General features: G+C 45.8%; 1 protein-coding gene across 1 annotated transcript in view; it reads left to right on the top strand.

The window, feature by feature from the left end:
- Positions 1–13532, top strand: part of LOC121013550 (contactin-associated protein-like 3) — a 195015-nt gene that overhangs the window by 129163 nt on the left and 52320 nt on the right. The window contains exons 11-12 of the mRNA XM_040449262.1: positions 1136–1242; positions 5365–5484. Coding sequence (XP_040305196.1) covers positions 1136–1242; positions 5365–5484 — 227 coding nt within the window. The remainder of the gene's footprint in view (positions 1–1135; positions 1243–5364; positions 5485–13532) is intronic.

Genomic DNA, 13532 nt, shown 5'->3' with positions numbered 1-13532 from the left:
AGTCTGATGTGCAAGAGGTTATTGCCTGTGTTTTCTTCTACGAGTTTTATGATTTCAGGCCACAAATTTAGGTCTTTAACCCATTTTGAGTTCATTTTTATGTATAGTGTAAGAACGTGGTCCGGTTTCATACTTTCACGTGTGGCTGTTCAGTTTTCCCAACATTTATTGAAGAGACTGTCTTTTCGACACTGTATATTCTTACCTCCTCTGCCATAGATTAATTGACCATATACATGTGGGTTTATTTCTGCACTCTTATTTCTGTTGCATTGATCTTTGTGTCTGTTTTTGTGCAAGTACCATACTCTTTTGGCTACTACAACTCTGTAGTATAGTTTAAAATCGAGAATTATATCTCCAGCTTTGTTCTTCTCTCTCAAGATTGTTTTGACTATTCAGGGTCTTTTGTGGTTTCACACAAATTTGGGGATTTTTTGTTTTGGTTCTGTGAAAAGTACTATTGGCATTTTCATAGGAATTGCATTCAATCTGTAGATTGCTTTGGGTAGTATGGACATGGGTAGTACGAACAGGGTTCTTCCAATCCATGAGCATAGTATGTCTTTCTGTTTGTGTTGTCTTCGGTTTCTATCATCAATGTATTATGATTTTCCGGGGGTAGGTCTTTCATCTCCCAAATTCTAGCCTCTACTGTATCTGTTTGCTGATGTCCCATCTGTCGGAGCTGGTCACATGCCCAACCCAGTTTCAAGGTGGAGAGGAATGCCTCTCTGTGGAAGGATCTGTAGGTCCCAGTTCAAGGACACGGAAGCAGGGAGGGGAACAATTGTGTCTGCCCGTGGCCATTGCTAGCAGTTTATATCTCGGGTCATGTAATGAAATGGATCTTGCCTTATTCGTGAAAAAGCAAACACATTTTTTGATAATGCAACGGGTAGAAAATGTATCTGTCGCAAATACGTGACAATTGGCAGCATCTGATGGGTTTCTTAGTTGGTCGTGGGTATCGCCTTAGGAAACCTTCTTGACAGATCTAACAATTTTTGTTCATGTTGCAATTTTTCTCTTCAAGCCACTGTCATTACTGTCTTCCACTGTAACGTGTCGGTGAAGATACACGTGTTCTCCTGACTGAATGTGGGAAGTAACGGTTGTTTGTGTTCTCTCGTAGGTGTTTGCCCAGCTATTGTGAGCACGGGGGCGAATGTTCCCAGTCCTGGGACACCTTTTCCTGTGACTGTGCGCACACTGGCTACCTGGGCGCGACCTGCCATTCCCGTAAGCCCCACACCCTGCCTGTTCCCTTTTCTGTCCTGATTTCCATGCAGTTCTCCTTTCCTTTTCTTTCTTTCTTTTATTTTTTTAACGTTTATTTATTTATTAGAGAGAGAGAGAGAGAGCGTGCGTGTGCGCGCGAGCATGAGTGGGGGAGGGGCAGAGAGAAAGGGAGACAGAGAATCCCGAGCAGGCTCCAGGCTTTCAGCACAGAGCCTGATGCCGGGCTCGAACTCATGAAACCGTGAGATCCTGACCTGAGTCAAAAGCAAGAGTCAAAGGCTTAACCGACTGAGCCCCCCAGGTGCCCCCTTCTTTCCTTTTCATTATTTCGTGTATATGTGTCTGTGTCTGTGCAACCACGTTCTGGGAAGTAACAACAAAAACAAGTTTTTAGGGACCAATTTTTGTCTGGTTTCTTTTTTTTTTAATTTTTAGAATATTTATTAATTTTTTTTGTCAAATGCTGATTTATTAAAGAAACAAAACTTAAGCATTATCAAGTTTCAGACAGAGCTCAGCATTCCCCCCCTTATGGTTTTTCTGTACATTTTCTGGTAAGACTTAACATTTTATCTTTCTTAACAAAAAATACATATTTAGGGGTGCCTGGGTGGCTCAGTCAGTTAAGTGTCTGACTGTTGATTTCGGTTCATGTCATGAACTCATGGTTGGCGAGATAATTTTTGAGAGGGACAGAGAGAGCGCAAGTGGGGGAGGGGCAGGGAGAGAGGGAGACACAGAATCCGAAGCAGGGTCCGGGCTCTGAGCTGTCAGCACGGAGCCCCACGAGGGGCCCGAACTCCCGAACCCTGAGATCAGGACCTGAGCTGAAGTCGGACACTTAACTGACTGAGCCACCCAGGTGCCCCATGCCTGGTTTATTTTTAATCAGTTTTATTTCCTAGTGATGTCAAGGCAGTTTACAGAAATACGTAGTATCAGATAGGATGGAAAAAAAAAAAAGAAAGCAGCAGGCAAAGAAAAATAAATATAGGAAAATAAAATGTAATAAAAACCCCCAATACGAGAAACAATCTAGACGGCATGATCACGTTACTCTGTTCCTCGCGTCGGACCCGGTTTTAGTTCTCCAGTCCTGTCTGCCGAACTAAAGAGGACGAGTTACTGAATGTCAGTATTTATAAAATCTAATGGGGGGGGGGGTTGCAGAAAGGGGCACAGGATGAGAGTTAACATGGTAGGGTTTCTAGAGTCAGCCAGAGGCCGGGTAAACGTCCAGGTCCCTCACAGTCGTGATGCTCTTTGATGATGGCGGTGGTGAACGCATTGGAAGCTTACCATGTGCCTGTGGGATCCTAGTTTTCTGTAGTTCTCTGCATGTTTCTACTCCTTTGATCCTCAGAATCATCCTAGAAGGTGAGTGTTCTACATTGTGCACTTAGGAAAGAGAGAGGTCAGGTCCCTCGATCAAGGTCCCACAGCTGCCGGCCAGGTCTCTCGACCGCCTTGAACCATCCCCACGTCTTCCATCTTGAACACCAGGCTCTTTTCCGAAGAATCATTCTCCGAAGGCCACAGCCAACCAAACTTGAGCGACCCCAAATTCATTACCGACCAGAGGCTTGCCACAGAGCCCCTGAGATCCTCATTGCTGTCTAACTCTTGGCTTTCGTTGTTTATGGTTTTATTCTACTTTTTCCTTTTTGGCGTATCACTGCCGACGTTTCTGAGCCCCTTCTTTTTAGCACGTGTCCCCGCCCTGGGCCTTTAGAGAAAACAGCCCGCCGTGAACATTCCCCGAGGCAGAGCACGGGTTGTCAAGTTTCCAGCCTGTGCGAATTGAACCCCAAAGCAGCAGGCATCAGCGTCGGGCCGAGAAGCCTTGGCCTCCGGCCCGGGATGTTCCACAGAAGAGCCGGGAGGCTCTTGCAGTCAAAGGGCGGTGACTCACCCCACTAAACACCCCATAAGTTCAACCAGAGCAATTGTACCTGAATTTGCTTTTATGGTGCCAAGTAAGAATTTTCCAAGGCACCTCTTTATTTGGAAGGAGCTGGACATCTGGGATGTCTGAGGCTCGGTGACTTGTCCAGAGTCACGGCTAAGTATGGGGGCGGTCTCTTACGTACAGTGCTCCCCCTGCCACAGATGGCACCCAGCAAGGTGTCTTACACAAAGCGGATACCTACTGAAGGTTAATGACCGAGGAATGATTTGCTACGGTGTTGCCGGTAACTCTGATTTAACCATCATCCCAAACAACTCTGATTGGAAAATTAACAGGTGTATTATACGGAGTCTTTCACTTGTGGCCTTAGTAATTTGATTTGGTCTAATAACTGCATTGACTTTGTTGTGATACTCTAATAGTAGACCAAAATGAAAGGGAGAGATTTCCAGTTCCACAGTAAGGGCTCATAAGGCCGTTAGTTTCCGGTGTAAGTGCACGATTAACGCAGGTGCCTTCCTGGTGTTTCCTCCTCTACCCTCATTCCCCAGGCGGGTCCAGCCCCGATCCAAACGTAACCACTGTCGTCACTTTGTGTGTGTCCCTCTGGACACTTTTCCAGGGCAGTTGCAAGCACGTTTACGTATTTATAGAAGCGTAAACATGAGTGGGCAAAATGCAAGCCAACGCTGCTGGGAAAGCATTCCGTGTTGTGTCTGTAGCCACCAGAGTCGATGGCGTGCTATTGATTTGGGCCGATCTCATTTGACCCATTTGACACCTGGCCATATTTAATAAAAGAATGTTTTCTTTTGTAACAGCCCCCGGACAAGCAAACATTCCTTTGATCTTCTTCTTCTGTGCGAAGGGAGAAAAACAGTCCCTCTGCCCCACCCGCCCCCTCTCCGGGTTTTGCTTCATTCTTTGAAATCGGCCGAGTTTTAAAATGTAGCTAACCCAGTGAGTGGAGAAGGGCATCAGTTCTGGGCCCCCACTCTGCCCTCTCCGTCCCTTCCGGGATCGTTCTCGGTGGTGGATCTTGGCTAGCCACTTCCTGAGTCTGTGTTCCTGAATGCCGGACCTCATCCTTAGGGTGGCTTAAAGATCCAGTCCACACTGTGCCAGAAGCAGTGATGCGTTTCTTTCCTGGTGGCCGTTAGCTGCTTTTCAGGTTTTCAAAGGGTCTTTCCTCTCGAGGCGGTGACTGATGTGCACGGGAGACACTGCTCGGCTGATTACTCATTTAAGCTTAGGCTGAATATTAATTAAGTCCATTATCTGCAGATGTTAATCACTTGCCATGTGCTAGCAAAGCATTTATTGCACACATAAAAAATTCAACTAAGAATCAGGATACATTGAACTTACAAAGAGATGTTTCGTGTGTATACGCTTTTTGTTTTTGGTTTTTTGTTTTTTTTTTTTAATTTCAGTTTTCTTGAGTAATCCTTGGCAAAGCACGTAAGGAAATTTCCTTTTAAAACACACTTTAAGGGGCGCCTGGGTGGCGCAGTCGGTTAAGCGTCCGACTTCAGCCAGGTCACGATCTCGCGGTCCGTGAGTTCGAGCCCCGCGTCGGGCTCTGGGCTGATGGCTCGGAGCCTGGAGCCTGTTTCCGATTCTGTGTCTCCCTCTCTCTCTGCCCCTCCCCCGTTCATGCTCTGTCTCTCTCTGTCCCAAAAAAATAAATGTTAAAAAAAAAAAATTAAAAAAAATAAATAAATAAAACACACTTTAAACGCTGAACGAAGAAAAGCCGGTGCTTTGCAAAACCCATCTTGAAAACAATGCGTTGCCCGTGTGGAGTGTTTTAAGTAAACAGAGAGTATAATTACTGAGTGATTTAAAAAATCACCGTGCTTATTAGATAATAACAGATCACTTAGGGAGATGAAGCCAGCGCCCTTCAGATGCTTAGATATTATGGGGCAGAATAAAATTAGACTGTGTAAGTCCAGTTACCATGGCTCTGGAAAGAGTCTCGTTTCTAGAGCACGCAGGGTTCAGAGCCGCACAGAGATACCTCTTAACATCTTTTGCTCCGTGCCTCGGAGTATTCATGCTGCCTGATCGGAGCAGGGCAACACTCCTCTAGCCAAAATGCCCCCGAGAGCAACGCAGAATGAGTGTCACTGGGGCAAGTATCGCGTAATTAACAACATGGAGGGCCCCATCTTATTGCTGCCCCTGGCTGAGATCCCTGTCCTTTTCAGCGTTGTACGAGCAGTCCTGTGAAGCCCACAAGCACAGAGGAGACTCTTCAGGGCTCTACTATATCGATTCCGATGGAAGTGGCCCTCTGGAACCTGCTCTCGTATATTGCAACATGACAGGTAGGCTGATAAGCTTTATTATGCCAGTTAAGCTCATGTAGTTGACTGCTGTGCGCAAAACCAGGTTTTACTTCGTTGAGTGGCAGGTTCGTGTACAACTCTGTATAAGTCATATTTCATTTTTCCTGGAGACCCCATTATATATGGTGGATCAGTACAGGTAGGTCATAAATAAACCAGCTCTTCAAAGGACCAGTGCACCCACCCCAGTGAATGATAGAATTGATACAAATTCTAACGCCTTTTTTACGCTCGTGTCTGTGTGTGTGTGTGTGTGTGTGTGTGTGTGTGTCAGTTGCTACCTTTTCTCCCTGTGCTCAGAAAACAACCCTCCTTTATGAAACTTTCCCTGCTGCTTCAGTGGTGTAGACATAACAGGTACTCCAACAATGACAGAATTTGGCCCCGCACAGTCGGGAGACAAATGGTCAGAAAAGAGTCAGCCGTATGTGGTTCCAAGGTAACCATGACCTGGTTATAATTTGGTTTCTCCGCTCTGGCCACAGGTCACCCTGATTGGGTTGCAGTTTCTGTAAGGAAGGAGTTATTTGTGGGTGAATTTATGATGGTGGTTTGTGAGTAGCTGAAAGTCCTGATGCGGTTTTTACACCTACTGTCACTTCATACATCAAACAAAATCGGAGCATTTGGGCAGTGGTTACCCAACCGATTTGATCCAGATTGGGTCAACTCTACCTTCCAGCGTACAAACTACCCCCAAGGTTGGTATAGAAAACGTGAGGGGCGCCGGGGTGGCTCGGTCGGTCAAGCATCCGACTCTCGGTTTTGGCTCAGGTCACGATCTAAGCGGTTTTGTGAGTTCGAGCCCCGCATTGGGCTCTGCGCTGACAGTGCAGAGCTTACTTGGGATTGTCTCTCTCCTTCTCTCTTTGCCCCTCCCCCACTCAAGCTGTCTCTGTCTCTCTCAAAATAAACGAACTTAAAAAAGTTAAAAAGGAAAGAAAATGTGAGAGCTCCCCGGGCATTGTACTGGAGGTACGTGTGGCTGGTTGGGGCTCTGGGGCAAGCATTTTCTCATAGATACTGACCAAAATATTGCAGTGTGATCATAGGAGATAAATATGTTGACTTAACCTTTACTGGAACGTGTGTGATCGGTCAAGTACGTGACGAAACAGCCAAGAGGATCTTTCTAGATATTCTGGGCTCCAGAGGTTATAACAGGCCTTCAAGTTACTCAATTTCTGCTCTGTTTTGCTTGCATTATCATGGCTCAAGTGAATGCCAAGAACAGACAAAGCTAAATAAAGATGCTGGCATCCCAATAATACATCCTCCTTTTATCAGTCACGTGCTTCATTATCATAGAAGTCTAGGACATGTTAACGATTCTTCTATCTTTTATCCTGGTTAATCCTGGAAGCAAAGTTCCTTCTACACTGAGGAATTTCAAGATCCCTCGAAAGATGAAAATGGTCCCAACTGGCACATTCCAAGATGAGTAAGGTTTCAATGACTGAAGCTGTTTTCTTGATAATTAACTGTTGGCAGCTTTTGGTAGGGCCGAGGTCAAGTTCATTAAAAAAAAAAAAAAAAAAAGGGCATTTGCTGCCGAGAGGAATAACAGACAGCTAATTGCCTGTTTGTCTACAGTGTATGGTTATAATGAAAGAAAAACATATTTTAATCGTCACAAGTGAACACGCGATTCGGGCATCTCCATGAGGTTTTTGTGGTGCATATTTGTAAAGCCCCTCTGGAATGTACGACTGGTTCAGAGACGTTTGTTTTAATACTGATTTCACAACATAACCGATGTGTTTTGATTTCCCTTAATTGCTGCTACCTTTTCAGAGTGAACCTCGGCACCCGCTACCAGAGGGGAGAGTAGTTATTGTCAAAATGCAAGGAGAAAGTAAGAACAGATGGTCAGCTTTTGATTTCCGTTAACTTAGGGTACTACCTGATGATACGTAAGCCAGTTTTTTTTTCGTTTTTATCCTTGAGGCAAGAAGGAGCCTCTAAATACAGGAAGGAGAAGGTGAAATCTACTGATGAACCCTCCTAGTGAATTTATAGACAAGATGAAGGCCTTGCAAACTGTCTGCCGAGGATGTGAATCATTTTCCTCCCCGTAGTAACTCAAAGAAATGTCCGAGTAAACGCACAAAACTGAAGAGTTGAGAAAAAGTTTCCAACGACGTTGAACGCGTGTGTCCTCAGTACCTGCTCTGTGCTGGGCATGGCTGTAACCACAACAGGGAGTGGGCTGGAACGGATCCCCCCCCCCCGGTACAGTGCACATTTCTGGGTGCGGAACTGGACCATTGAGAGCAGCTAATTGAATATGTGGCTTGTTGCCAAGGAGTGGGTGCTGTGAAGTGGAATAAAGCAGGGGCCAGGGGCACAGATGTGAGAGGGTGGGTTACTATTTTATTTTATTTTATTTTATTTTTTTATTGTATTCTGTTCTTTTTCTTCTTTCTTTCTTTCTTTCTTTTTCTTTCTTTCTTTCTTTCTTTCTTTCTTTCTTTCTTTCTTTCTTTCAAGAGCACCAGTGGGGTGCAGAGACAGAGAGAGAGAATCCAAAGGAGGCTCCGCACTGTCATCACAGAGCCTGATGTGAGGCTCAAGACCACAAACCGTGAGATCGTGACCTGAGCCCAAACCAAGAGTCGGATGCTTAACCGACTGAGCCACCCAGGTGCCTCTGGGTGGGTTGCGGTTTTAGAAAGAGGGATCAGGAAAGTACTCAGTTTGACTGTTACGTTTGAACCAACCTCATGAAAGGAACAGCTCTGAGAAAGTCTGAGCAAGCCTTTGGACGGAGGGAGCGTACAAGTGTAGCAAGCCTGCGGCCAGAGGGAGCCTCATGTATTGTGCAAACGCGGGTTGGAGGGGCCAAAAGATGGCCTTTGAGTCACGAAACTGGAAAGTGACAGGTCCAGGACTCACACCAGCTGTGCAGTTTGGGCCTCTAACCACCACGCCACGCCGGGAGAAGGTGAGGAAACCAGTTGGGGGGTTGCCCCAGTGGTTGAGCCCAGATGGTGGTGGTGCAGAACAGGTACAAACAGAGGAGGGAAGGAAGTCGGAGTCAGAACCAGGGGACGGGATGTGGCCGGAGGAAGACAGGCGTCCAGAAAAGTCCCCCGTGTTTGGATCCGAACCCTGAAAGGAAGGTGCAGGTATTATCAGTGGGGACGAAGCATGTCTGAAAGGGAGCACCAGGATTCCCGCTGTGAATCCACGAAGTTTGGGTTGCCTGTCGCTCGTCTAGTTAGTGAGGACCTGTTGGTCATAAAAATGAGTGTCATGTGTCAGTCTGAAAGCCCACTGGGTGGTTGTAACATCCTTGGCAGTACAACATCTAAAATATATTTTGGAGAGTGCCTTTGCGAATTAATTTGACAGACCAGTGGACTTCCATTTGGTTTACAGTGGTGGACACTGTCCAGCATCCTACAGCAACATGGGGCATCTCTGGGTCCCCACGCGCTTGTCCGCTGTCCACTGAAGGCCAGCTCTGCACTCTGCAGACACACATTCTGGGGCAGCATCCCAGAAAACCCTGTGTTTTTATTAAGCTTCCCAAGAAATTCTGATGTACACATGGGTTTAGAAACTACCACCAGGGAGCTGAGGATCTTTGGTTTGACCGTGCACAGCCTGCTCTCTCCACAAATATTAAAATGGAAGGAGGGCAGAGAATATCACAGAATGGAGAAATAAAACCAACGCAGATGTGAAATTTTGGTGCCGCCATTCACTTTTCTGTCTAGGCAATTGTCCTGTCGTTTCCCGGTTGTATAGGTGGCTGTGGTGACATTTAACATTTATTTATTTTTGGGACAGAGAGAGACAGAGCATGAACGGGGGAGGGGCAGAGAGAGAGGGAGACACAGAATCGGAAACAGGCTCCAGGCTCTGAGCCATCAGCCCAGAGCCCGACGCGGGGCTCGAACTCACGGACCGCGAGATCGTGACCTGGCTGAAGTCGGACGCTTAACCGACTGCGCCACCCAGGCGCCCCAATGTGGTGACATTTAATTATCCACAAACGCAACAAGAATCACTCATCTACATTAAGATAATGTCTAAGACATTAAACTCTCTAATTTCATCTTGGAATTATTAGACCTTTGAAGTGTGCACATGTGTGTGGGGGGTGGAATTCATGAAAATTATGGGGAATAATTTAATGATTAACATTGGTGTATATTTTTATTATCAAATATACTTAATAACTGTGTATGTCTTCATATTACTTTGCAAATGACCAAACGTTCAGTACAGATCATTATTGCAAGACTTTTCTGGTAATTAAGTTTTTTAGAGAAGTTTATAGTTGCCTAGCTCTTACAAAAGAAAACTCCTGAAATGAGCATACTCCTATTCTTTGTGGTAAGACAAATATTCTGAGGTCACATGAGTTAGGATTGAGATGGAACATCAAATGGATAATGGAACACACACACACACACACACACACACACATAAAGCAGGATGGGGAGCAAGAGTTAAAAACACGGCAGAGAGGGCGCGCCTGGGTGGCGCAGTCGGTTAAGCGTCCGACTTCAGCCAGGTCACGATCTCGCGGTCCGTGAGTTCGAGCCCCGCGTCGGGCTCTGGGCTGATGGCTCAGAGCCTGGAGCCTGTTTCCGATTCTGTGTCTCCCTCTCTCTCTGCCCCTCCCCCGTTCATGCTCTGTATCTCTCTGTCCCAAAAATAAATAAATGTTGAAAAAAAAAAATTAAAAAAAAAACAAAAAAAAAAACACGGCAGAGAGGATTTCCAAAATACCAAGGGTTTTTATTAAGGTCAAAGCCATAAGGAAAGCAACTTGCTGAAGACAAAGAACTACAGAGGCTAACCCAAAGACAGGAAATATTTCTAGGAGCCATACAACAAAGCATTTAACCAAAAGTGTACAAAATCCAAGATGATCCTGGGAAAATTACAGGAATGAACCAGAGTTACAGTTAAATGGTCCTTACTGATCTGGGTCACACGAGGTGCTCCGGTGACCAATCTAGTTATTGGTGGCGGAAGAACCACGATCCTGGTCTTGTCCCAGCCTGGAAATCTTTCCGCTGTGAAGTTCGCATTCTCCCTGATGCTACGATGCCTGTGGACGATGAAGTATGCTTTAATTATTATAAACAAACGCCAACACTTGGAGAAATGTACAAAAAGCAAAATACTAAACTAATGGCTAGAGTCCCATCCTTGGTAACAGCCTTCAAAAATCTAGTGCCAGGATATACTCTGCATGTATCTTACTACCTTTAGTATAAAAACAACCAAACGAAACAAAAAAATCAACTATTTTGAACGGGCTGCTTGTGAACTTTGTTAACGGATCGATCCCCTTTTTAAACAGAAGAAACAACAGAATTTCTTTGATGGCAGGATACCCGGCGGGAGAGCAGGGCTGTCCACACCCACCTGAAACACAGTGCCGTTGTGTGCGATTTTCATAGTTGTGCTTCAGGAACTGGTTCCCAGACGTGGTACCACGGGAACAATTGTCACAGGGAGGAGATGGGTTATAGTCAGAGCGATGACTCAATATCACATTCATAAGAATCAACAGGGGATTGAGGAACCAGTTGAGGGCTGGGTCTTTGCACCCCAGCCCACTCCCCTTTCAGATCCCGGTTCATTGACTCAGCATGTCAATAACTCAGCATTTCTTACTGACTCAGTCAGTTGCCCTTATGCAAATCAAGCCACTGTGTTTCCTCTTTCTTTCTTTCTTTCTTTCTTTCTTTCTTTCTTTCTTTCTTTTCTCTTCCGTCCTTCCTTCCTTCCTTCCTTCCTCTCTTTCATGAGCTATCATTTTAAAAATTTTTTATTATTGTTTATCTTAGAGAGGGGATGGAAGGACAGAGAGAGAGATGGGGACAGAGAGAGAGAGAGAGAATCCCAAGCAGTCTCCACCCTCAGCTTGGAGCCTGAAGTGGGGCTTGATCCCACGACCCCAGGATCATGACCTGAGCCAAAGTCAAGAGTTGAATGTTCACCTGACTGAGCCACCCAGGCGCCCCAAGCCACTGTGTTTCTTAAACAGTCTTTTCCTGTGTCAGAAATTGGGACAGGTCTCCAGCCAGCATCGTGGTATAACAAAGCACGGTCAGCCCAGTTGCTCTACGTACAGCTCACATTTGCTTGAAAAAATACTCTATGGAATGGGTACCGGTGAAGCCATACTGCTATGCTTATGTTGGTTTATTTGTGTAGATTTTCTGTTTCTTTCACCTCTGCCTTCCTACAACAGTTCCTGTCTCAAACAGCTACCTTTGCAGCCAGCCATTCAATTCACGTATTCACTCGCTCATTCTCCACACTTGACTGCTATGCTGCTGGCTTCAGGGCACCGTAGTGTGTTTGAGTAAGAAAAGGGGGACGGACTCCAGTCATAGACCTTCAGACTAGTGAGGTAGACAGATGTAATTCGGCTAACTAAACATATTATAAATATTAGAATTTTGCATTTGCTATTTTATTTTATTTTTTTTAAGTTCTTTTAAGTAACTCTACACCCGACGTGGGGCTCCAACTCATGATCCCGAGATCAAAAGCCCGCACGCTCCACTGACTGAGCCAGCCAGCGTCCCTGCATTTACTATTCTAAATACAGTCATATGTCATCTCATTGCACTTGGCTTTACTGCATTTCGCAGATATCCACCCCCCTCCTTTTTTTTTTTTTTTAACAAATTGAGGGTTTGGGGCAACCCTGGGTTGAGCAAGTCTACCAGCACCATTTTCCAACAGCATCTGCTCACGTCGTGTCTCTGTGTCACATGTTGGCAAGTCTCACAATATTTCGAACTTTTTTTATTAAGATTGTACTTGTTACGATGATCAGTGATCTTCGATGTAATTATTGTGATTGTTTTTAGGCACCATGAACTATGTGCATCCAAGACTGCGAACTTAATCCGTAAATGTTGTGTGTGTTCTGACCGCTCCACCAACTAGCCATCTCCTCATCTTGGTCCCTCTCCTTGGGTTCCCCACTCCCGAGACATGACAGGATTGATATGAGGCCAGTTTATACTCTCTCTTCCGGTGAACTAAAGAGTCACAAGCCTCTCACTTTCCATCAGAAGCTAGAAGTGATTGCGCTTAGTGAGAAGTGATTGTGCTTAGTGGGGAAGGAATGTCAGAAGCCAAGAACGGCTGAAAGGAAGGCCTCTTGCGTCAAACAGCCAAGTTGTGGAAGCGAAGGAAAAGCTCCCGAAGGAAATTAAAAGCGCTACTCCCGTGAACACACAACGGATAAGAAAATCAAAGAGCTTTCTTGCTGATGCGGAGAACGTTTTAGTGGTCTGGACAGAAGATGAAACCGGCCGCAGCCTTCCCTTCCGAGAAGCCTAACCCAGAGAAGCCTAACCCAGAGCGAGGCCCTGACTCTTCAGTCCCGTGAAGGCTGAGAGGGGTGAGGAGCCTGCAGAGGACGAGTCTGAAGCGAGCGGAGGTGGTTTTGGGAGGTTTGAGGAAGGAGGCCGTCGTCCCGACGTGGAAGTGCGGGGAGGGGCACATCTGCTTACTGCTTGGTGCGCTGAGTGTTTTCAGCCCACGGTTGAGGCCTGCGCAGAGATGGAAACGATTCCTTTCAGAATATTGTCACTTATTCACTGTGCGTCTGATTGCACAAGAGTTCTGATGCAGTTGGACAGTGAGATTCATGTTGTCTCCTGTCTCCTAACAAAACATCCATTCTGCAGATCAGAGAGTCATTCTGACTTTCAAATCTTATTGTTAAGACAAACGTTTCTTAAGGCTCTAGCTGCCATAGATAGCGGTTCCTCTGATGGATCTGGGAAAAGTAAATTGAAAACCTTCCGGGAAGGAGTCACCGTCCTAGATGCCATGGGGAACTATTCATGATTCGTGGGGAAAGCTCCAAATACCAGCATTATTAAGAATTTGGAAGAGGTCGATTCCAGTCTTTCTGGATGACGTGCAGGGGTTCAAGACTCGAGGGAAGGAAATAGATGCAGCAGGGGAACTAGGATCAGAAGTGGGGCCTGATGATGGGACAGAACTGCTGTCATGTCATAAAACGTGAGCAGGTG

This window comes from Herpailurus yagouaroundi, unplaced genomic scaffold (genome assembly GCF_014898765.1).
Source record: "Herpailurus yagouaroundi ecotype Mexico unplaced genomic scaffold, PumYag 199, whole genome shotgun sequence".
NCBI lineage: Eukaryota > Metazoa > Chordata > Mammalia > Carnivora > Felidae > Herpailurus > Herpailurus yagouaroundi.
Note: the sequence above shows the minus strand (reverse complement) of the source record. Positions and strands in the feature narration are given on the sequence as shown.